The sequence below is a fragment of the Microcaecilia unicolor genome, chromosome 8, assembly GCF_901765095.1.
Source record: "Microcaecilia unicolor chromosome 8, aMicUni1.1, whole genome shotgun sequence".
NCBI classification, from domain to species: Eukaryota; Metazoa; Chordata; class Amphibia; order Gymnophiona; family Siphonopidae; genus Microcaecilia; species Microcaecilia unicolor.
The window spans coordinates 142,800,621-142,825,097 of NC_044038.1; the positions used below are offsets into that span (position 1 = coordinate 142,800,621).

The following is a 24,477-nucleotide window of genomic DNA, read 5'->3' on the forward strand; positions in this document are numbered from 1 at the left end:
ATCTGTTGTCTGGCTATGCCCCTGCTTTTTACTAAGCTGCGGTAAAAGGGGCCCTGCATTAGCAGTGAGGGCCATTTTTGTCACGCACCAGGGCCCCTTTTACCGCAGAGGGTAGAAATAACCAAAATGAAATGGCCATGTGGTAAGTTTGCACTTGCCTCATGGTCATTTGGGGGGGAAGCACTTACCCGGCGGTAACCGGGCAGCGCGTGATACTGCCCAATTACTGCCGGGTAACCCCCTGTAGAAATATTTTTTATATATTTCCACTAGCATTGGAAATGGTGTGCGCTGAGGATGGAACTACTGCTGGCACCCATGTTGGTTCAGCGGTAGTTCCGGATTGCCATGTGGTAAACCCTTAGTAAAAGGGCCCCTTAGTTCTTCCAACAATAATGAAAGAACTGTTATTTTTGTCATAAAAAGGTGGTATAGCAAAGAGCTAATGAGCATAAACTATCAAATTCACTAAAACAATTTACAAAAAAAGCCAGTTAAATTATGTGGGAATCTGGCTCCAGGTCTTTGATTTCATAAGCTAGCAATCTCTGATACCTAGGGATATGAAGAGGTCCTTCCACTAAAGGGTGTTACATTTTGGGCTTAACGTGCTGTAACATTAGATTTTAACACATGGCAAGCCCAAAACTAAGACTACATCAACAAGGGCATTCTCACTACGCTCCTGCATGGTACTTGCTCCCGGTTAACTCAGAAGCACTTAGCAGGAGATTCTCTATATGGCACCTAAAAAATCGGTGCTGAAATCAATGCTGACCAAGCGTATTCTATAATCGGTGCCTAGATTTAGGCACCAATTATAGAATATGCTTAGTTGATATTTCAGTGCCTAAATCTATGCACATCCATTTACACCAACAGAAATGTGATGGAAATCCTGGCATGTATATTTAGGCACACTGGACCATATTCTATAAGTATGTGCATAAATTTTGGAACGCCCACAAAACGTCTATTTCCCCACCCATAGCCATGCCCCTTTTTGCGTGCATTAGAAGTTTGGCACACATCATTTTAGAATATGCTTAGGGGTATGTTTATTAAGGTGCACTAGCATTTTTAACGCGCCTTTAAAGTTAAGGCACATTAAACACTAATGCGCCAATACATTCCTATAGATGCGTTAGCGTTTGACACGTGTTAGCATTTAACGTGCATTAAAAATGCTAATGCGCCTATAGCACGCCTTTGTAAACATAGGCATTAGTGAGTTGTGCACCTAAATTATAATCAGTGCCAATTAGTGCTCATTATTGCTTGTTATGTGCTGTTATGTACTCAGCTTGTTAAATTGTGCACATTGTTATTGAAATCGGAGTGGATCTTTAGACGCACTATACAGAATCCAGGGGTTATCGCCTCTTATTTAGGAGGCATTAAGTGGTCCCATGTGAACTCTGAATAAGGCAATTAGCACATGGTAAATGCAACGCATTAACTGCCAAAAGGTTTAAAAAATTTAAATAAACGCATGGTAACAAGCAAACTACTGCAAAACCCCTTAACATGATTGCTCGGTAAACTGTTTCTGTGTGTTAACCATGTGTTAACTGTTTAATGCCCTTTAGCAGAAGAACCCTTAAATGATTATATAGTAAGTAAATACTTACCATTTATTTTTTTTAAGTATTAACATCTGCTGGCACTGACCATGGCTAACGTCCAGGCTCCCTTTTCTTAGTGTTCTGCCCAGCTTCCTGCATCAGAGAAGGCTGGGCTGTTATTGGCCAGTCTGGGGAGTACGTAGGCATGTTGGGATTTTTTTTGGGGGGTGGTGTTCTCCCTTATCACCTGCCAGTTGTATTTATTGTCTAAATGGTAAATATAACTATATTTATCATTTAAATGGTTAACCATTTAGCTTGTAATCCTTTAAATAGTTAACTTTTTATAGACAATTTTTTAAGTCCTTAGTGAAATCCAGTTTTCTAAGGGGTTTGTACAATGGACTGTTTCTGCTTTAGAGATTCAAAGAAAGCCCGCACCCCTCGCCTCCTGGTGGCTCCGGTTCCTTTTTGTAGAGGATGACCTGAGGAAGGAAAGGACGAGAGAGGAGAGTCCACTGCTGATGTCCTTTTCATTTTCAGGAGAGATTTGGAGTGTGCGCCTGTCTTTGTCTTCATCTGTGAAGTTGTGGCTACCAGACATTTCTGGTACTGAACCTAGAGTAAGCAAAATAATAATAGCAGAGATTATCTCTCACAAGATAAAGGACCAGATTCAGTAAATGGCACCCAAATTTGGGTGCTGGAAAAAATCGCTGCAGAGCACAATTCTATAAAGGGCACTCTGAGTTGAGCGCTCTTTATAGAATAGCTGCTACTACTACTACTACTTCTAATTTCTATAGCGCTACTAGACGTATGCAGCACTGTACAATGAACATGTAAGAGACAGTCCCTGCTCGACAGAGCTTGCAATCTAATCAGGACAAATAGGACAAATAAGGGATAAGGACAAAGAATAGCAAGATTCCAGAATCCCAAAGACGACTATTACTACTACTTATCAATTTGAGAGATTCTGCATGATTCAAGTGGTTCTCTTGGAGAAACGCAATAGTAGGCTTAAATCTACCAAGATGTGACATGATTTTTTCTCATAATGGAGTTAAGTCCATTAACATTTAAAGAGATAATATATAAGTCTGTGCTAGCCATAGGTTAGGAAAGTAATGGGATCTAAGGTGATATCGTCTACCATACATACATAGAAGCAATATATAGGGCGAAGAAGCTTGTAACTGAGAATCCGTTCATTTATGTGTGAAACATTGAGAGCAGAGAATACACAGATACAATAAACCAACACAATTGTAACCATTCCTCAAAACAATAATCAACCTCGGTGGTGTCTGCAAGCATCAAGGAAAGTCCCCCTGACCTCCAGGGGCTTTACAAAAACATTAAAAGGCACAAGCATGATTAATATAACTCAACTGAAAGAGCATAGTACACATTTAGTTGTCAACCTATATAGTTGAAAAGGCTCTGGTTTAAGAATAAAAAAGTTCTTATCCATAGAGGCGTGTGCTCTCAATTCCTGTAATTAAGATCTTACAGAAATAAGAGTAAAAATAAAGTTAATATTCGTGCAGGTCAAATGAGTAAGATAAATGAAAAAAAAACCCATAGAAGTCAACAACAGGATTCCTGTTAGCCAGATTGATAGGCTATATATAAAAAGGAAAAGAACTGTGCTGAACGGCATATGCAGCGCTGAACACCATACACAAAGACAGACCCTGCTCAAAGAGCTTACAATCTAGATAAGACAGGTAAACAGACAAACAATAAGGGTAAGGGAATACAAACAGAACAGTTAAGGGTAAGGGAAAAAAAAAGAAAGAGATCCTGCTCCATCAGGAGAAAGCAGTGTAATGGCGTCATTTCAACATTAAGTTGCACAATAAAGAAGCAACAAATCACCTTACATCTGAGGAATCTTGCAGTTCCATCCCACTGTAGCTTTGATTATTTATTTATTACATTTTATCCCATATTATCCCGAAAACAAGCTCGGGTTCAATGTAGCTTACAGTTTAGATTTAAAAATGCAGAATTTAAATTTCAACAATAGTGAAGTAGTATGATGAACATATTCCTGAAGATCCTTAGGGTCATTGACATTTTTGGTCACATTGTTAAGAATGATGCGCATATGGGCAGGATACAAAAGGCTGTATTGGGCTCGTAGTCTTTTGAGTTCTGGCCACATTACTAAGAACTGCTCTGCTTGAAAGCAGTCAATTTTTCAAAATTTGGAATGATAAGAATCTTATGACCTTACCATTTCAGTGGTGTTTCATCTTCGCGGTGATAAGGATATGGAGGACCTGAGGATAGCATAAGAGTTTCAGCACGATGGGTCTTGGGTATTTACCTGTTTAATGCGGGTTGTTGGACCTGATGGGCCCTTTTCTTTTTCCAGGGGAGGACTGAATTGCAGTTGTTATATATCGCAAAAGAATTTTCAACAGAATCCTATAGGATCTCGATCCTCACATTCCTCAGGTAAGCCAGGATCCGAATATTGTTTCTTATACTACAGTTAGCTAAACCTTCATAGTCTGCTTGTAGGTGGAGGGTCAGGTGGAGGGGCATAATCGAAAGGGGCACCCAAGTTTTCCTGAGGATGTCCTCACAGGACATCCCGACGAAGGGGCGGGGAAACCCGTATTATTGAAACAAGATGGGCGTCCATCTTTCCAGTGGCGTAGGAAGTGGGGGGGGGGGGCAGTGGGGCGGTCCGCCTCGAGTGCACGCCGCTGGGGGGGTGTCGCCTCCGCTGGTTCCCTGCTCCCTCTGCCCTGGAACAGGTTACTTCCTGTTCTGGGGCACAGAGAGCAGGGAACCAGCAGAGCCGACGTAGCTCCCAGTGACGTGCAGTAGGGGCGGATTGGCCCTCCCGCCCGCTCCCCGCTTTCCTATGCTAGTAAGAATGTGCGCCGAGGGGGGGTGCACTGCACTGCACCCGGGGGGGGGGGTGTGTGCAGCGGCGACCCACCCCAGGTGTCAGCCGCCCTCGCTATGGCACTGCATCTTTCATTTTGATAATACGGTCGGGGACACCCAAATCACGAAATTTAGGTCGACCTTAAAGATAGTCGTCCTTAGAGATGGTCGTCACCGATTTTCGGCGATAATGAAAACCGAGGACGCCCATCTCAGAAACGACCAAATCCAAGCCATTTGGTCATGGGAGGAGCCAGCATTCGTAGTGCACTGGTCCCCCTGACATTCCAAGACACCAACCGGGCACCCTAGAGGGCACTGCAGTGGACTTCATAAATTGCTCCCAGGTGCATAGCTCCCTTACCTTGTGTGCTGAGCCCCCCAAAACCCACTCCCCACAACTGTATACCACTACCATAGCCCTTATGGGTGAAGGGAGGCACCTAGATGTGGGTACAGTGGGTTTCGGGTGGGTTTTGAAGGGCTCACATTTACCACCACAAGTGTAACAGGTAGGGGGGATGGGCCTGGGTCCACCTGCCTGAAGTGCACTGCACCCACTAAAACTGATCCAGGGACCTGCATACTGCTGTCATGGAGCTGGGTATGATATTTGAGGCTGGCATAGAAGCTGGAAAAAATATTTTGAGGGTGAGAGGGGGTTAGTGACCACTGGGGAAATAAGGGGAGGTCATCCCCGATTCCCTCCGGTATCATCTGGTCATTTAGGGCACATTTTTGTGCCTTGGTCGTAAGAATAAAAGGACCAAGTCGTCCAAGTATTCATCAGGGACACCCTTCTTTTTTTCATTATCGGTTGAGGACGCCCATGTGTTAGGCACACCCCAGTCCCGCCTTCACTACGCTTCCGACATGCCCCCATGAACTTTGGTCGTCCCCACGACGGAAAGCAGTTGAGGACACCCAAAATCGGCTTTCGATGATGCCGATTTGTGCGACCCTGGGAGAAGGACGCCCATCTCCCGATTTGTGTCGAAAGATGGGCGCCCTTCTCTTTCGAAAATAAGCCTGTCATGTTTAACCAAAATCTTTGCTTCCAGGGTGGTCATACGAGACTCTAAGGTAGTAAATTTCAGAAACAGAAGTTGTGGTTGCTCCAGCTGAGTATCGACTCCTGTCTCAAGTTCCTTGATAGCAGAATAGTTGACCTGCAACATTGTCTGAGCTGACCGGTTCTTTAACAGTTGAGGTCTTGTGTAGTGCCAGCGGATCTGTCTTGGACCTTTCGCTGATTGTGTAAACACTGTATCAATACACTGAAGTTTGCTTGTAGCCATGCTAAAATGTGCTGGATTGTGTCAACAAAAAAAATAGTAGTAAAAATGTCTGTTGTCGCACGTTTTTACCCTAGGCCCCGTGGGAGCTCAAGGGTAGCAAGTCCTATCTCATGCTACCTAGGCAGCACCCCCACCCCTTAAAATACACTTTGTAATGTAAACTGCTTAGATATTTTGCATTATTTGCAGTATAGTAAATAAAGGCAAACGATGAACTATGAGAGATTTGTATGCTCTGCCTCCATTGTATGCAAATCTACTTCTTACATATTTATTGGGTGTCCTACAGATCAGACTAGCAAATTAGTGCATGATGATAGGAATGAAAATCCCTGCCATATCTGCATTTGATTTGTGGCTGTCCCTTCCCTACTTCAAAATTAGGGATCCTTGGTTTTATTGAATTCTTTGCTGTTCTCTGGTCACCCAGTCAAAAAAGTCAATCAGATTCATTTGCAACAGTCTGCCTCTGGTAAAACCATGCTGCCTTGGATTCTGCAACTCTGGACTGTAAAAAATATGCTATTGATTCCTTCCATTACTTTTATCACCACAGATAAGGGGCTTGTGCTGGATGTGGTGTACTTGGATTCCTATAGGAGGCTTATAAACAAACAGAGTGGTCTAGGGTTGGGTTGACTGACAAACCATAGACAGTAGTAGTAAATTGCATCATTTGGAAGAAAGAAAGGTGAATAGTGGAGTGCCTCAAGGGGTGGTCCTGGGCAGTGTTCCTCTAAGGTGAGTGCATAAGCGATCACTCATACAAACCAGGAGTGTCACTCATGTTGGGTCAATGATCGCTCACTGGTCCCAAGAAAGCTAGTCTTCAGTGTGGGGTGTAGACGGTTTCAATCATACTCAGAGTACACTCTCTGTTGGCTGTAGAAGGTTGTTTTTTTTTTTTTTTTTTTTTTAAGAAAACAAAATAACAGCCTTCTAACCTGGAAATTAAAGAGACTAAGCCCAGCGCATGCCTTATGGACACAGCTCCAGATCTGCCCTATAGCTAATGGTATTATGCCTTTCCAATCCTGCCACTTCCCGTCCTCCTCATTGGCTACAGACCAGGAAGTGGGCAGACTCTGGAGTGCGCACTCCCTGCTGCGGAGGCTTAGCCAGCAAGGCAAGGCACAGCGCATCTCAGCCCAGCCAGCCAGCCAGGCATTACAAAGGGAGATGGTGCAAGGAGAACAATGCAGGAGAGGGATTTCCCTGCAAGGTAAGCACCGAATCCTCTACACTGGCATCAACTTTAACCCTTGCTAGGGACTTCTGCTGCTGGAATCACTGATTAATTCATTAATTTGCACGCAGCAGGTCTCTCCTTAGAGAGAACACTGGTCCTGGGGCCATTTCTGTTTAACATCTTTGTGTGCAATATCTCTGAAGGTTCAGAAGGGAAAATTTGCTTTTTTGTGGATTACACAAAAACCTGCACAAGGTGAACACCCAGCGAGAGTAGGCAAAATGAGAGATGATCTACAAAAACTAGAGATCTGGTCGGATGTGTGGCAGTAAACCTTTAGGGGGTAATTCTGAAAAGGATGCTGAAATTAAGGTGCAAGGATGCAGCACAATAACCCCCAGATTCTATGTAGTGTGACAAAAGTTGCGCATGGAAGTCCAGTTGTATTCTGGATTTGTGTATGCAATTTAACTACTTAACAAGCTAATTACCGCTGATATTTGCCACTTAACAAGTAAGCGTATTCTGTAAATTAATGCGTGTAAATTCTAAGCCGCACAGTTGAAAAGGGGGTGTGGCCATGGGTGTGGAATAGGCAGGTCATGAGTGCTTCTAAAATCTATGCGCACTATTATAGGATACACTTGGTCCGTGCCTAATTTAGCTGTCAGCATTTACACCAAGTTTTACTTGATGTAACTGCTTGCCGTATTCTATAAACCACGCAGAGCTTTAGGCGTATTCTATAAATATAGGCGTACATTATAGAAAGCACCTAGGCATATTTTCTTTCCACACGGAATTATTCCGGTGCCATATATAGAATCTAGCCCTAAGTGCGAATTCTATATCAGCAATTACACACGTAACTACCACTGTAGAATACTAGTAAGTCAGCATTTTCACACCAACATTTAAATGCGGCTACTTACCCAACGTCAGTGGCTGGTGTACATGTCCACGGCTACATGTTGCAGGTGGGTGTGTAACTGGCAGGATTCTGGAATCTTGGGGGTAAAATTCAGCCGGCAGCGGTCAGCGCTGTATTGACTGTCACTGATGTTACGCCCATTCAGTGCCAGACCATGTCTGTGCACCAACATTGAATATCCGGGTTTTTGCAGCTGGCTATCCCTTATTCGTTTAAGTGTGATACTCACCTAAGGGACCTTTTTACTAAGCTGCGTAGGCACCTACACATGCCCAACGCACGTCAATTTTGAGTTACTGACCGGCTACCACATGGCCCTTGCGGTAATTTCATTCTTGCTGCGTGTTTATTTTTGGCAAAGTTTTAAAAAAGCATTTTTTCAAGGTGCGCTGGAAAATGATTCTGCGCGTGCCCAAAACATGTGTCTACACTACCGCAGGCCATTTTTCAGCACGCCTTTGTAAAAGGGCCCCTTAGTGAAACTGGACAAAGATAGGCCTGAGTTAATATGCAGTTCCTGTCAGTATTCTCAATGGAGAAGGGTAGTTAGTGGGGTTCCCCAGGAGCCTGTGCTGGGACCGCTGCTTTTTAACATATTTATAAATGACATAGAGATGGGATTAACTAGTGAGGTAATTAAATTTGCTGATGACACAAAGTTTTTCAAAGTCGTTAAATCACGGGAGGATTGTGAAAAATTACAAGAGGACCTTACGAGACTGGGCGTCTAAATGGCAAGTGCAAAGTGATGCATGTGAGAAAGAGGAACCTGAATTATAGCTACATCATGCAAGGTTCCACATTAGGAGTCACGGACCAAGAAAGGGATCTAGGTGTCGTCGTTGATGATACGTTGAAACCTGCTGCTCAGTGTGCTGCTGCGGCTAAGAAAGCAAATAGAATGTTAGGTATTATTAGGAAAGGAATAGAAAACAACGAGGATGTTATAATGCCTTCGTATTGCTCCATGGTGCGACCGCACCTTGAATATTGTGTTCAATTCCGGTCGCCGCATTTCAAAAAAGATATAGTGGAATTAGAAAAGGTGCAGAGAAGGGCGACGAAAATGATAAAGGTGATGGGACGACTTCCCTATGAGGAAAGGCTAAAGCGGCTAGGGCTCTTCAGCTTGGAGCAAAGGCGGCTGAGGGGAGATATGATAGAGGTCTATAAAATAATGAGTGGAGTTGAATGGATCTGTTTATGCTTTCCAAAAATACTAGGACTACGGGGCATGCGATGAAGCTACAATGTAGTAAATCTAAAACGAATTGGAGAAAATTTTTCTTCACTCAGCGTTCACTGGAATTCGTTGCCAGAGAATGTGGTAAAGGCGGTTAGCTTAGCAGAGTTTTAAAACGGTTTGGACAGCTTCCTAAAGGAAAAGTCCATAGACCATTATGAAATGGACTTATTTCTGGGATAAGCAGTATAAAATGTTTTGTACTTTTTTGGGATCTTGCCAGGTATTTGTGACCTGGATTGGCCACTGTTGGAAACAGGATGCAGGGGTTAATGGACCTTTGGTCTTTCCCAGTATGGCAATATTTATGTACTTATGTCCAGTTAACTTAGGGGCCCTTTCACTAAAGGGTTGCCACATAGCAAACTGGAACTACTGCTGGCCAATGCGACCACTGGTGGAAGTTCCATCTCGAGCGCATGCCATTTCTGGTGCTATGGAAAATAATTCTGTAATTTCTAGCACACTGCTAACCTGGCAGTAATCAGGCAGCACTGCAAACAGCCCACGTACTGCCGGGTTACCACAGAGCCCTTACCGTCACCTCAGTGGGTGGCAGTAAGTGCTCCCCCTTGCATGGCCACATAGTAAGAATAATCTTACTGCATGGCCATGTCATTTTTAGGGGCTTTTTACCCTCTGTGGTAAAAAAAAAGGCCATGGCATGCAGCAAAAATGGCCCCCACCACTATCGCAAGGCCATTTTTACCACAGCTTGGTAAAAGGACCCTTTAGGTAGTTAACCTGCTTATTTTCGAAAGAAGAAGGACGGCCATCTTCCGACACAAATCGGGAGATGGCCAGCCTTCTCCCAATGCCGGCCAAATCGGTATAATCGAAAGCCACTCCATCACAGCAGTATGCAGGTCCCTGGAGCAGGTTTTAGTGGGTACTGCAGTGGACTTCAGGCAGGAGGACCCAGGCCCATTCCCCCCTACCTGTTACACTTGTGGTGGCAAATGTGAGCCCTCCAAAACCCACCCGAAACCCACTGTATCCACATGTAGGTGCCCCCCTTCACCCATAAGGGCTATGGTAGTGTTGTACAGTTGTGGGTAGTGGGTTTGGGGGTTTTGGGGGGGGGCTCAGCACACAAGGTAAGGGAGCTGTGCACCTGGGAGCAATTTGTGAAGTCCACTGCAGTGCCCCCTAGGGTGCCCGGTTAGTGTCCTGGCATGTGAGGGGGACCACTGCACTATAAATGCAGGCTCCTCCCACGACGAAATGGCTTTTGTTTTGGCCAGGTTTGAGATGACTGCCAGTACTTTCCATTATCGGCGGGAAACCAATGGCGGCGATCTCTAACACCGGCCATCTCTAACGCCGGCTCAAATGTTGAGATTTGGCTGGCCCTGACCGTATTATTGAAACGAAAGATGGCCGACCATCTTGTTTCGATAATACGGTCAGGTATGCCGCTTTACGGGGACGGCCTTAGAGATGGCCGCCCATATAGATGGCCGGCCCCGTTTGAATATGCCCCTCCACGTGACCACATAAGTGCCGATGCCACCCCCAGACCACTCACAAAATCAGTGGCATTGGCTTTAGCGGTTAGTGCTGCTTAATACTAGTGTATAGCCCTGTACAAGCAATTTCCTGCCTGGTTAAATTGCTTTGAATATTAACCCCTTGGTGCATTAAGTGCTGACCTGCCCTTGCAGTTACTCACTATGAACTAGATCCTGTATATCACGTCTAAAAAATTGGTGCCGAAATGAAATTTGCTTAAGCATATTCTATAAAGTACCCCTTACTTTAGGCATATTTTATAGAATAGGCTTAAATGTCCACATAGTTTATAGAATATGCCGAGCGCTGGTCCAATCGACTAAATTTAGTCATGGCCAATTAAGCCAAATAAAACCTGGTATAAATCCCAATGCCCAAAGTACGCACGGAGTGGGTGTACTCTATAACAACGAGCATAGGTTTCAGAAATGCCCATGACCCTCCCACTCCAAGCCCATTACTACGCCCACTTTTCAACTATGCAACTTAGAATTTAGGTGAACTACGTTACAGAATATGCTTAGCAAGTAGTGTGCGTTAAATTCTAATTAATGCTAATTAGTGATAATTGCTTGTTAACATCCAATTATCAGCACTGATTAGCTTGTTAACCAATTAGGTTATGTGTTTTGTTATGGAATACGCTTCAATTTCTGCACGGAAATCAAAGGCGCAATATGTAGAATCCCAGGGTATAGCTTTTGGATGCCGTTTCTAGAATAGCGACTAAGGGGTTGATATTCAAAGTGATTTAAACAGCCAGGAAAAGCTCCTGGTCATTTAAATTGATTGCCCAGGCCTAACCAGGTATCAGAAAGTAGACTGACAGTGGTCGGGGCCCCCGGGCAGTAAAGGTCATTGGGGCCCCCTGGCCACTGCCCACCACTCCACCGCTGCGCCGCAGCCCCCCTCCTGCACCGCTGCCACCCACCTCCCGCACTGCAGCAGCCCTCACTGGTCCTACCTTGAAGGACCTGGTGGTCTAGTGGCTTTGGGGGCACTTCCCTCACCTGTAACTGTCTTGTCTGTCTGTATTATTTAGATTGTAAGCTCTTTTGGGCAGGGACTGTCTCTTTGTATCAGGTGTTCAGCGCTGCGTGCGTCTGGTAGCGCTATACAAATGCTAATAATAATAATAACGTCGGGGGCACCTTTTCCTGTCCTGCATGTCCTTCAAGGTAGGACCAGGGAGGGCTGCAATGTGCTGCTGCAGCAGCGGCAGGCAACCGGGCAGAGCTTCTGGGTCCTTGGGCACTGCCCAGTTGCCTGAATGGTCAGTCTGCCCCTGCCAGGTATATTCAGCAACACTTAACGAGATAGTGTAGCTGAATAGACCCAGTTAGTGCCCAAGTCTAAACCAGCTACTTTGTGGATGGACTGTGGGCAGAGTTGGCACTTGTCTGGTTAAGTGCCATATTCAGCACATAACCAGATAGATTAACTGGATATATAGGACCATATAAAACACAGTCCTATCTTTATCCAGTTTAACTTATCCGGTTAAATTCTGAATGTCACACTTAACTGGGTAACTATTATCCGGGCTGTGTGTAACCCGATATTCAATGCTGCTGCCTGGAGATGGCCCTGCCTTGATTATCTGGGGATACTGCCAGTAGCGCCAAAAAAACTCTGACCTCTGCCTGCTGAATATTGATCCCCTAAGCGCAGGTATGCATATAACTGCAAATCTGTGACAATTATCGCCAATTATCTCTAATTATCACTGATCATTGGTTGTTAGTGTCTGTTTTACCAATTAACGTACATGCATAACTGAATTAGTGTGAAGAAGCACAGAGTGATGCATTTGGGGTGCAGAAACTCACAGGACCTGTCTGTGATAGACGGAGAGTGGCTGATGAGCATGGACCAGGAGAGAGATCCACTGTTCCCTCTAAGCTAGGGGGTTCCCTCCAGGTGTGGGGGTACTGTGTCTCTATCACATTTTCAATAGTGAGGGACAGGCAAGCTCTGCAGGACTCTAGGGAATCTGTCTGTCCCTAGCCATTGAAAACACAATATTGAAGCACCACGCCCTACTGGCAGCAATGCAGTTGAAGTCCTGCTCAGCCTAGAGGGAACAGTGGAGAGATCTTGGGGTGATAGTGTCTGATGATCTTAGGGTGGTGAAACAATGCTACATGGCAGTGGCTAACACCAGAGGGATCCTATGCAGCATAGCATAATTAGCAGAAAGTCATACTGCCCTTATACTGGACACTGGTGAGGCCTCATAGAGTACTATGTTCAGTTTTGGAGACTGTATCACACTAATAAAACAAAAAGGCTGGAGTCAGTACAGAGGAATGTGACTAAAATGGTAAGAGGTTTCCATCAGGAGAATTGTGAGAAGAGACTAGAGGTTCTAAATATGTATACCCTGGAGGAGAGGAGAGACAGAGGAGAATATTCTATAGACCTTAACGGCTTTAAATACTCGAAAGGAATTACTGAACAAACAAGCCTCTTCCAAGTGAGGAGAAACTCTAGAACTAGTGATGAAGCTACAAAGTAGTAAATTTAAAACAAATTGGAGAAAATTTTTCTTCACTCAACTTGTAATTAAACTCTGGAGTTTGTTGCCAGAGAATGTAGTAAAAGCAGTTAGGATAAGCAGCATAAAATGTATTGTACTTTTTTAGGATCTTGCCAGGTACTTGTGACCTGGATTAGCCACTGTTAGAAACAGGATGCTGGGCTTGATGGACCTTCGGTCTGTCCCAGTATGGCAGTACTTATGTACTTATGTAGTGGACGTGATGTGAAATGGTATTATACAAAATTTTTCATGAGGTGCTAATTTAAACTGAGTTTATTAGCAGCTGTGGTATATCTGTTTATCCCATTACTTAGATGGAAGATGTCTGCTTACACTTGAGTTATTAATGCCAATGTTCGTCAGAAGGGCAGATGTACCACAGTCCAATCAGAACTCCTTCCAGCAGGGATTTGAGAAACCAAAAGGTCATGCTGCTCTGTTGTAGAGATGGTTTTATTTTACATTCCACAGAAAAGAGGTAATACAAAGATTTCTTGATTTGCTGCATAAGGAATTTAGCAATACCATATCAAAACAGCACCAAAATAGACAACTTACCATACATGCAGCCTGCACAGCCTCTGAGACAGTTCCTGCATTTGGCTCACACCAAAATACGTAGCACTGGAAAGACTGGGTTCCCACATCCACGATGAGAGCAAAAGTGTGGGGGTCCTTCCCAACCCCAATAAAGGTCACATAGCGAACCTGACATTCCCAGAGGGTATCTTCATCACCGCCCTCAAAAAAGAAACATTACACAGCTCAGTACTGCATCCCATGGTTTTTTTCTTGTTTTGAAATCACTAAATGGTAGATTTGCAGCACTATTTAACTAAGCAGGAGAGGTTACGTGGAGGGGCATTTTCGATATGACGTCTAAGTCTGAATTTGGACGTTTTACAAAAAACGTCCAAATTCAGAACAGGAAAGTAGGTCATTTTCAACAAACAAAAACGTCTATCTCCCTTTTGAAAATACTGTTTGGAAAACGTTTTGTGATTTGGACGTTTTATTTTTTGGTCCATTTTCAAACAAAAAACATCCAAATGCAAAACATCCAAAATAGAGGAGGAGTGGCTTAATGGTTAGTGCAGTGGGCTTTGATCCTGGCAACATGGGTTTGATTCCCACTGCAGCTGCTTGTGACCTTGGGCAAGTCAAGTGCACAAAGGGCATTTTTGTATATGACATCTAAGTCTGAATTTGGAAACAGGAAAGAAGGTCGTTTTCTATATATAAAAAAAGGGTCTAGTTTTTCCTTTTGAAAATGCTGTTTGGAAAAAAGCTTTGTGATTTGGATGTTTTATTTTTTGGTCCATTGTCAAACAAAAAATGTCCAAATGCAAAACGTACAAAATACACAAGAAAATCCACAACAGAGTGAAACCATTCACATGTTCTAAGTGTGGTAAAAACTTTGGTTGTAATGTAAATCTCAACGTGCATCAAAGAGTCCACACAGGAGAGAAACCATTTGCATGTATACAGTGTGGTAAAAGCTTTGGTCAGAAGGTAAATCTCACAATGACCCAGAGAATACACTCGGGAGTGAAACTATTTGCATGTTCTGAGTGTGGTAAAGGCTTTGGTTGGAAAGAAAGCCTCACACGGCATCAAAGAATCCACACAGGGATGAAACCATTTATATGTACTGAGGAGGTAAAAGCTTCAGTTGCATTGGGACACATAATTAGGGAATGTACATTAGCACTCTAGAATTTAGATATATGTAATGAGACCTCCTTTTTATCTATAGATCTGAATTCAAAGCCCAAATCTACTGATAAACAATAGACACAAGGCTAAAAAAAAAAATAGAAAGCTTGGCATCAGGAAGAATAGTGGAAAAGTGACATCCCAGGAAAGCAATAGGGCATCCTTGGGGGCACTGCAGTGGACTTTATAAAATGCTCCCAGGTAACATCTCACCATTGCTCCCTTACCTTGTCTGCTGAGCCCTCCAAAACCCACCCAAAACCCACTACCCCCAATTGTACACCACTACCATAGCTCTTACAGGTGAAGGGAGCATCAAAATGTGGGTATAGTGGGTTTCTGATGGGTTTTGGAAGGCTCACAGTTTTCTCCACAAGTGTAACATGTAGGAGGAAGTAGAAGCCTGGGTCTACCTGTCTGCAGTACAGGTACATTCCCAACACTAGACTACTCCAGGGACCTGCATGCTATTCTAATGGACCTGAGTATAAGATCTGAGGCTGGTAAGTAATATCCTGCCCAACAAGAGAAACTCATAGCATAGGGTATGATGTGATACTTCAAATGTATACCTAATCTTGATTTGTCCTTGCTATGTTCAGAGCATAGACCATAGAAGTCTGCCCAGCACTAGCCTTGTTTTCCAACTTACTACTACTACTATGATTACTTATCATTTTTATAGCACTACTAGACATACGAAGCACTGTACATTTCTGAAGTTGTCATCGAAGCCCCACTCCAGCCCATCCAAATCTGTCCAGCCATGATCAGGGCACAGACTGTAGAAGTCTGCCCAGCACTGGCTTTGCTTCCCAATTACTGGTATTGCCATCTAATCACCACTAAGCTTCTTTGGATCCATTCCTTCTAACCAGGTTCTGGCATGGTTAAATAGCACTAAACCAGCACTAGAGATGAGAATGCCACTGACTATCTGCACCAGGGCTGCCAAGAGGGGGGTCAGGGGGGCAAAATTCCCTGGGCCCAGCCTCAAAGGGGGGGCTCGGGCCCAGTGCTGGCAAGCTTCTTCCTGCCTGCTTCCGGGTCTGTCCTCTCCTGCTCCTGCATGCCGTCCAGGGCCCGGATGATTACATTAACGTGATATTGTATTAATGCAATCATCCATGTCCCAACTCCTGGCACACAGGAGTTGGGACCCATTGGAGCAATGGAGCAGGAGAGGGCAGAGTGAGGGAGCAGCACAGCAGTGACTCAGAAAGGTGCACATGCGGGCAGTGAGCAGCACATGCACGGCAGTCCAGTCCTGCTCCAGGCCCAGCTGTGTCTCTTTGTGACCCTGATCTGCACTGACTGCTTGTGCCAGGGTGGACCCAGAAGTTGTCTGAGCACTGTTAATTGAGTTCTGGTGCTTGGATAACTATCCATGCAAGCAGAACCAGTGGCGTAGCTACGTGGGGCCTGAGGGGACTTGGCCCCTGTAGATTTCCTCCTGGACCCCCCTCCGATGACCCTCTCAACCCCCTCCCCCCGTGAACTCTCCCCCGCCGTCACCTACCTTTGGTTTTGCTGGTGGGGGACCCCAATCCCCGCCAGCCGACGTCCTCTTCGTCCTGCAGTCAAAAAAGTCTTTGTTCTGTTGCATGTTGACGTCCTGCATGCAACAGAATGAAGACTTTTTTGACTGCAGGAAGAAGAGGACGTCTGCTGGTGGGGATTGGGGTCCCCCACCAGCAAAACCGAAGGTAGGCGACGGCGGGGGAGGGTTCACGGGGGGGGGGGGTCGAGAGGGCGGGAGGTTGTGAAATGTGGCGGCAGGTTGGCAATGGGGGGGGGGTCAGCAATGGCCGGGGGGGGGGTCAGCGGCGCCGGGGGGCTAAAATGTGCCCCCTCACCTCGGGCTCTGGACCCCCCTCCCACCGAAGTCTGGCTACGCCCCTGAGCAGAACCACACAAATATCAGTCCTAACTTAGATAATTTTCCACATACTGCCAATAAATATCTGCTGGCACCTGGATAGCTTTTAGCCAGGCAAGACCTGGATATCCAGTGCTGGTGTCTGGATTAAGCTCGGCATTGAATATCAGCCCCCCGTGGTCAGAACCTTAAAATATCACTGTCTGCCACAAGTTGAATTATGAGGGGGTTAAGGTGAAAGATGTTTTATTTTGAAACATGGTTTCATAGCTTATAACACTGGCTCCCAAACCTGGTCCCAGAGGCACCTTAGCCAGTCAGGTTTTCAGGATATCCACAATGAATAATCATCTAATAAATACTGGGCTACCTATATATAATGCTTCCCCTTAATGATATAATATAATACAAATGCCTGAAACCAATACAATGTTGAACAATATAAAAATGTATTATTTGTTGAGAAATCACATGATAAAATCTAACTTACTGACTAGGTGTATCCACATCGATAACAAATTGAACAGTTATATTGTCTACATAACTGAAGAGAGTTCAATCACGGGCAAAAAATCATCAAACCAGTCTCTCAATACAATTTTTCTCTCTCTTTGTGCCAAGTTGACAACTTATGATAATTATAATCCAAACAGTAAATCCTGGAAGCGCTGCAAATGTGCACTGTTGCATATGAAAGGCTGAAACTCTCCAGTTCGAATAAATGACAATGTCTGCTTGGCACAAAGTAAGAGAAGATATGTATTGAGAGACTGGTTTTATTGAGTATTTTTTGCCCTTGATCGAACTCTCTTCAGCTACACATCCTTTAAATATATGTAGATAATATAACTGTGTACAATTTGTTATTGGTTTATGTGGATACAGCTAGTTAGTAAGTTAGATTTTATTATGTGATTTGTCAATAAAGAATACATTTTATATTGTTCAACATTGGATTGGTTTCTGGCATTTTTATTATACAATGAATATTCATGAGAGAGATTTTCATGCAGTGGAGGCAGTGCATGCAAATCTCTCTCATGAATATTCATTATGGATATCCTGAAAACCTGACTGAGGTGCCTCCAGGACCAGACACACTGGCTTATAATATGAAGGGGAGTTCATAAATAAAAGGAATTCAGGTACAACATCAAAACAGTGCAAAACCTCCATCTTTGTGGAGTCTCTCTCATACTGTCTGGCTTGAACGGACATTTCCCAAAGGATAATGTGTGACCTATATGGGTGACTTGAGGCTTCACTTGTCATTAGAAAATGAAATGTTTCAACCATTCACTCAGTTGACTACTGAACCTCACAGTAAAAACAGTTTGAAAACATAAGCTATGTTTTTAATGGGGGGGGGGGGGGGGATTTAAATGTAATTTTTCAATCATGGTATTGCAATTGATTGTTGAATGTACTTCTGGAATTGCCCTTAGGATATCCTTGTCTTTCTCCTGTTAGTCATCTGGCAGTAAAATCCTTTAGTGTCCAATGTTCCCATCAATCTGTTCCCATATGGCTTATTACGGGAACATTGGACACTAAAGTGTTTTAACAACCAATAATGAGCACTAATTGACAATAATTGCAAGTTACGCGCACAACTTGGTAAGCGCATTCTATAATGAACTGCAACTAAATGGTGAAGCATGCAGTTCAAAATAAATACACACAGTTCAAAGGGGCGCATTTATGGGTGTTCCAAAATTTATGCACATAGTTACATAATATGGCGCACAGTCCGCTTAAATCCATGTGCTGGGATTTACACCAGGTTTTCATTGGTGGAAATGGGCTTGTGCAGATTTAGGTGTGATGATATCGACTAAGCGTATTCTATATACTGTGCATAAATCTTATAAAATACGCAGTAGTTTGGCCATCAGCATGTGCTACTCCCGCGTTAAAAAATATTTACTTTTTGCAGTGGGAGGTGTGTCTGGGTCAGACAGTAGGTATACCTGCGCTAATCAGGTAGTGTGTGCACGTTACCACTTGCTAGTCAATTAACATGGAAGTAGCGCAAGAGCCCTTACCACCTCCTAAATAGGTGGCAGTAAGGGCCCCCAGTGGTAATGGCTATTACAAAAAAAAAAAAAAAAAAGTGGCCACAGCATGTGAGAAACCCATGCACTGACAGCAACACCGGCCACTTTTTAGCATGGCTTAGTATAAGGACCACGAACTTTATGTGCAGACTGAATATTGCTGCTAATTGGTTAAATGCTGCTCCACTCAATCTCTGTCCCTGGACCTCCTCTTACCTAACTGGTTAGGGAATGGCCAGGTAGCAGATATTCAGTGACACTTAGAGTTACCATGAGGCATATTTTCAAAGCACTTAGCCTTCTAAAGTTCCATAGAAACCTATGGAACTTTGGAAGGCTAAGTGCTTTGAAAATATGCCTCCATATGTCCGGTTTTACTCAGACATGTCCTCTTTATGAGGACATAGCTAGGCAACCAGGTGGGTTTTGCCAGCTTGCCCGTTTGTCCGGATTTCTGGACAAATGGGCAGGCTGGCGGGCGGGCCTAATGGTGTCCTATCCTAGCCTCCCCTCCCCTTACTTACTCTACTGCCTTGGTGGTCTTGTGACCTCTTCGGGGCAGGAAAGAGCCCCCTCTTTCCTGCCCGGAGTGCTGCCCTGCATCCTGTTCCCCTTGGAATGCTGAGTGCTGATGGTCTCGCGAGGCTGCTTCAACTCTCGGCGGCCATTTTGAATCAGTGCCGGGACCGTCAGCACTCAGAATTGCAAGGGGAACAGGATGCAGGGCAGCGCTCCGGGCAGGAAAGAGGGGGCTCTTTCCTGCCCCAAAGAGGTCACTAGACCACCAGGGTAGTACAGTAAGGTAAGAGGAGGGGAGGGGAGGACACCCTTAGGGAGGTGTAATGGGGGTGGTGGTGGTGAAAGGGGTGGCGGGGGGTGGTGGCAGGGGGGGCGGGGTGGGGTGTGACAGGGGGGCAGGGCAGGTTTGGTGGGGGCAGGGCATGTGTCCTCTTTTGGGGGGGATCAAATATGGTAACCCTAGTGACACTACCCTGTGAAGGGTGGGGGAGGGTCTTTTGATATACTGCTTTTCTGTGGTACAATCAAAGCGGTTTACATATTTATTGATTAGAACTTGCTAGACCACTATATAACTGCCACAGGTAGAGCAGAGCACTCTACATAGTAAAATTTAAAAAGAGAAGAAAGAAACTCCATTTCATGACAGGAAAGAGAATCACTCAAACCAAGAAAGAGAAGGCAAAGCAGGGAGGGGTAAAATAGGAAGGGGAATGGCAGCTAATGAATCCCAGAACAGCGTGTCCGTCTGATTCACCAAAAGCCAATTTTAAACAGCCAGGTTTTTAACGAAGTCTTAAAAGATTTGAAGACAGTCTCAGACCAAAGAGAAGGGGGAAGATTGTTCCATGTGTGGGGAGTGAGAAAAATCTAAAGAGTTCTGTGGACGTCACCCATCAGTGAGAACAATCAGCCTGCTGTCCTCGGAGAATACCTTCTACAGGTATGTAGCATTCGCTTTACCACATTCTCTGGCAACGAATTCCAGAGTTAAATTACACGTTGAGTGAAGAAAAATGTTCTCTGATTCGTATTAAATTTACTACTTTGTAGCTTTTATTGTGTGCCCCCTAGTCCTAGTATTTTTGGAAAGAGTAAACAATTCACGTCCACCCGTTCCACTCCACTCATTATTTTATAGACCTCTATCATATCTCCACTCAGCCGTCTCTTCTCCAAGCTGAAGAGCCCTAGACGCTTCAGCCTTTCCACATAGGGAAGTCGTCCCATCCCCTTTATCATTTTTGTCACCCTTCTCTGTACCTTTTCTAAGTCCACTCTCTTTATGTGGTGACCAGAATTGATCACAATATTCGAGGTGCGGTTGCACCACGGAGCGATACAAAGGCATTATAACGTCCTCACTTTTGTTTTCCTTTCTTTTTCTAATAATATCTAACATTCTATTTGCTTTCTTAGGTGCCGCAGCACACTAAACAAAGGATTTCAATATGTCATCAACAATGACGCCGAGACCCCTTTCTTGGTCAGTGACTCCAAATGTGGAACCTTCCATTACATAGCTATAGTTCGGGTTCCTCTTTCCCAGTACATCACTTTTCACTTGCTTACATTAATCATTATCTGCCATTTAGACTCCCAGTCTCGTAAGGTCCTCTTGTAATTTTTCACAATCCTCTCGTGATTTAACAACTTTTTTTTTTTTAATTGGTAGAAGAATTTTATTAATGTCAAAAGTCAGTTAATCTTAAATATATTACATTCTACATAAAGTGGTTATTACACTGTGAAAACAACTATGTTGCAAGAAACCTTAAGTTATATAAAATCTACAAAAGTAACTCTCCGAACATAAAAGTTAGCTAAGAAAATTCTCCTAATATTTATATCAAGATTTATCCCCACCCCTATAACACCCCCCTACCCTACAAGCACCCCTCCCCCTCCCAAAATGAATCATGAACAATGTGACACAAAAGGAACCCAGATAGCTTCCCACTTGGACAACGACATTATGCGTAGAACAAAGTCTCTCCATCTCACAAATATACCACAACTTGTTTAACCACTGGACCAGTGAAGGAACTTTAGGAGATTTCCAGTGTGCCGCTGAAGTAACCCTAGCAGCAGACATGGCATGACGGACCAGTAAAGATTGTGATGTGGTGAGTCCGGGTTGCTTATTAGGGAATAGAAAAAATTCCGGAGACCACTTAATAGGCCTTCCTATCCAGCTCTGGAGCCTATGCTGAACAGACTTCCAGTACGCCTGAGCTTTAATACAGAACCACCACAGATGTCCCATTGTCTCCTCCTGACCACAGTCCCTCCAACACAACTGCGAGGTAGACGGGAACATGTGGTGGAGGCGAACAGGGGTTAAGTACCACCTATATAAAACTTTTACAGCATTCTTTTTGAAAGGAGTAGAAATAGAAATCTTTGATAGCGCAAGCTCCGTATAATGCCAATCATCACCACCCAATGTCACACCCAGCTCCCGATGCCAATGCCTGCGATACTCCACCAGGGGTCGAACTGTCCTACGTTGATACGAATACAAACAAGAAATTAGGCCTCTCGTACCCTTAGAGTCCTCACATAAATCTTCCAAAACTGAATGTTCCCGAAGAATTTTTACCCTAATATAGGAGAAGCAGGGGTGATGTGATACAGATGATCAAGTGTTTGAGAGGTATTGATCCGCAAACGAACCTTTTCCAGAGATGGGAAGGTGGTAGAACGAGAGGACATGAAATGAGATTGAAGGGGGGCAGACTCAAGAAAAATGTTAGGAAAAGGTTCGTTTGTGGATTAATACCTTTCAAGTGTTTGAGCGTCTGTATCATATCACCCCTGTTTCTCCTTTCCTCCAGAGTATACATGTTTAGTTCAGCAAGTCTCTCCTCATACGTCTTGTAACGCAAATCCCATACCATTCTCGTAGCTTTTCTTTGCACCGCTTCAATTCTTTTTACATTCTTAACAAGATATGGCCTCCAAAACTGAACACAATTCTCCAGGTGGGGCCTCACCAACGACTTATACAGGGGCATCAACACCCCCTTTCTTCTGCTGGTCACACCTCTCTCTATACAGCCTAACAACCATCTAGCTACGGCCACCACCTTGTCACACTGTTTCGTCGCCTTCAAATCCTCAGGTACCATCACCCCAAGATCCCTCTCTCCGTCCGTACCTATCAGACTCTCCCCGCCTAACACATACGTGTCCCGTGGATTTCTATTCCCTAAGTGCATCACTTTGCATTTTTTCGCATTGAATTTTAATTGCCAAACCTTAGACCATTCTTCTAGCTTCCTCAGATCCTTTTTCATGTTTTCCACTCCCTCCCGGGTGTCCACTCTGTTACAGAACTTAGTATCATCCGCAAATAGGCAAACTTTACCTTCTAACTCTTTGGCAATGTCACTCACAAATATATTGAACAGAATCGGCCCCAGCACCAATCCCTGAGGCACTCCACTACTCACCTTTCATCCTCCAAGCAAATTCCATTCACCACCACCCTCTGGCGTCTGTCCGTAAACCAGTTCCTAATCCAGTTTACCACTTCGGGTCCTATCTTCAGCCCATCCAGTTATTTAAGAGCCTCCTGTGGGGAACCGTGTCAAAAGCTTTGCTGAAATCTAAGTAGATTATGTCCATAGCTCGTCCCTGATTCAATTCTCCTGTCACCCAATCAAAGAACTCAATGAGATTCGTTTGGCACGATTTCCCTCTGGTAAAACCATGTTGTCTCGGATCTTGCAACTTATTGGCTTCCAGGAAATTCACTATCCTTTCCTTTAGCATCGCTTCCATTACTTTTCCAATAATCGAAGTGAGGCTTACCGACCTGTAGTTTCCAGCTTCTTCCCTATCACCACTTTTGTGAAGAGGGACCACCTCCGCCGTTCTCCAATCCCTCGGAACCTCTCCCGTCTGCAAGGATATATTAAACAAATCTTTAAGAGGACCCGCCAAAACCTCTCTGAGCTCCCTCAATATCCTGGGGTGGATCCCGTCCGGTCCCATGGCTTTGTCCACCTTTAGCTTTTCAAGTTGTTGATACACACTTTCTTCCGTGAACGGTGCTCTATCCACTTCATTCTCATTTGTACTATTTCCAGTCCATCGCAGTCCTTCTCCAGGATGCTTGGAATGATCTCCCGCGGGAGGTGGTGGAAATGAAAACGGTAACGAAATTCAAACATGCGTGGGATAAGCATAAAGGAATCCTGTGCAGAAGGAATGGATCCTCAGGAGCTTAGTCAAGATTGGGAGGCGGGGCTGGTGGTTGGGGGGCGGGGATAGTGCTGGGCAGACTTGTACGGTCTGTGCCAGAGCCAGTGGTGGGAGGCGGGACTGGTGGTTGGGAGGCGGGGATAGTGCTGGGCAGACTTATACGGTCTGTGCCAGAGCCGGTAGTGGGAGGCGGGGCTGGTGGTTGGGAGGCGGGGATAGTGCTGGGCAGACTTATACGGTCTGTGCCGGGGCTGGTGGTTGGGAGGTGGGAATAGTGCTGGGGAGACTTATACGGTCTGTGCCCTGAAGAACACAGGTACAAATCAAAGTAGGGTATACACAAAAATTAGTACATATGAGTTATCTTGTTGGGCAGACTGGATGGACCGTGCAGGTCTTTTTCTGCCATCATCTACTATGTTACTATGTTTAGTGGAATCATAAAATACCTGCTTGGGGCCAGGAAGAACCAGACAATGGTCATTTAGGGAACAAAGAGTACGAGAGGGGGAATAAGCTCTGGTTAAACATGCTAGATAATCCGGAAACCCAAGGCGAAAGGCATGAAAGGTCAGTGTAGCTATTTTAAGTTGAATTTGTTGTGTAACTGGTATTAGTGTTGTTTCAAAAGCGGAATACAGTGATCTGAGCAATGTTTGTAATATAATACAGGTGCAGGTACTTTTTCTGTCCCTATTGGGCTCACAATCTAAGGTTTTATTAAGTGCTGCTGAATGTCAGTGACCAGCCAGCTCAGCAGGGTTTAACTGTACAGGAGCTTTATTCAAGTGAATGTGTGTGGGGGATGGTATGCCACCATACAGTTCTTTATTTTTGAGTAGTTCTGCACCATATTAGCTTTAAACTCTATAGGAAGCAGTAATTGATTTTGAATGACTGATGA

The 24,477-nt window shown here is 44.5% G+C and overlaps 1 protein-coding gene across 1 annotated transcript in view; it reads right to left on the reverse strand.

Moving 5' to 3' along the window:
• Positions 1-1,949: 1,949 nt before the first annotated feature.
• Positions 1,950-24,477, reverse strand: part of APBB3 (amyloid beta precursor protein binding family B member 3) — a 94,297-nt gene continuing 71,769 nt past the window's right edge. Inside the window, exons 12-14 of the mRNA XM_030212923.1 lie at positions 14,325-14,340; positions 13,749-13,931; positions 1,950-2,183 (exon numbers count right to left, since the gene is read on the reverse strand). Of these exons, the coding sequence (XP_030068783.1) occupies positions 1,950-2,183; positions 13,749-13,931; positions 14,325-14,340 (433 nt within the window). The remainder of the gene's footprint in view (positions 2,184-13,748; positions 13,932-14,324; positions 14,341-24,477) is intronic.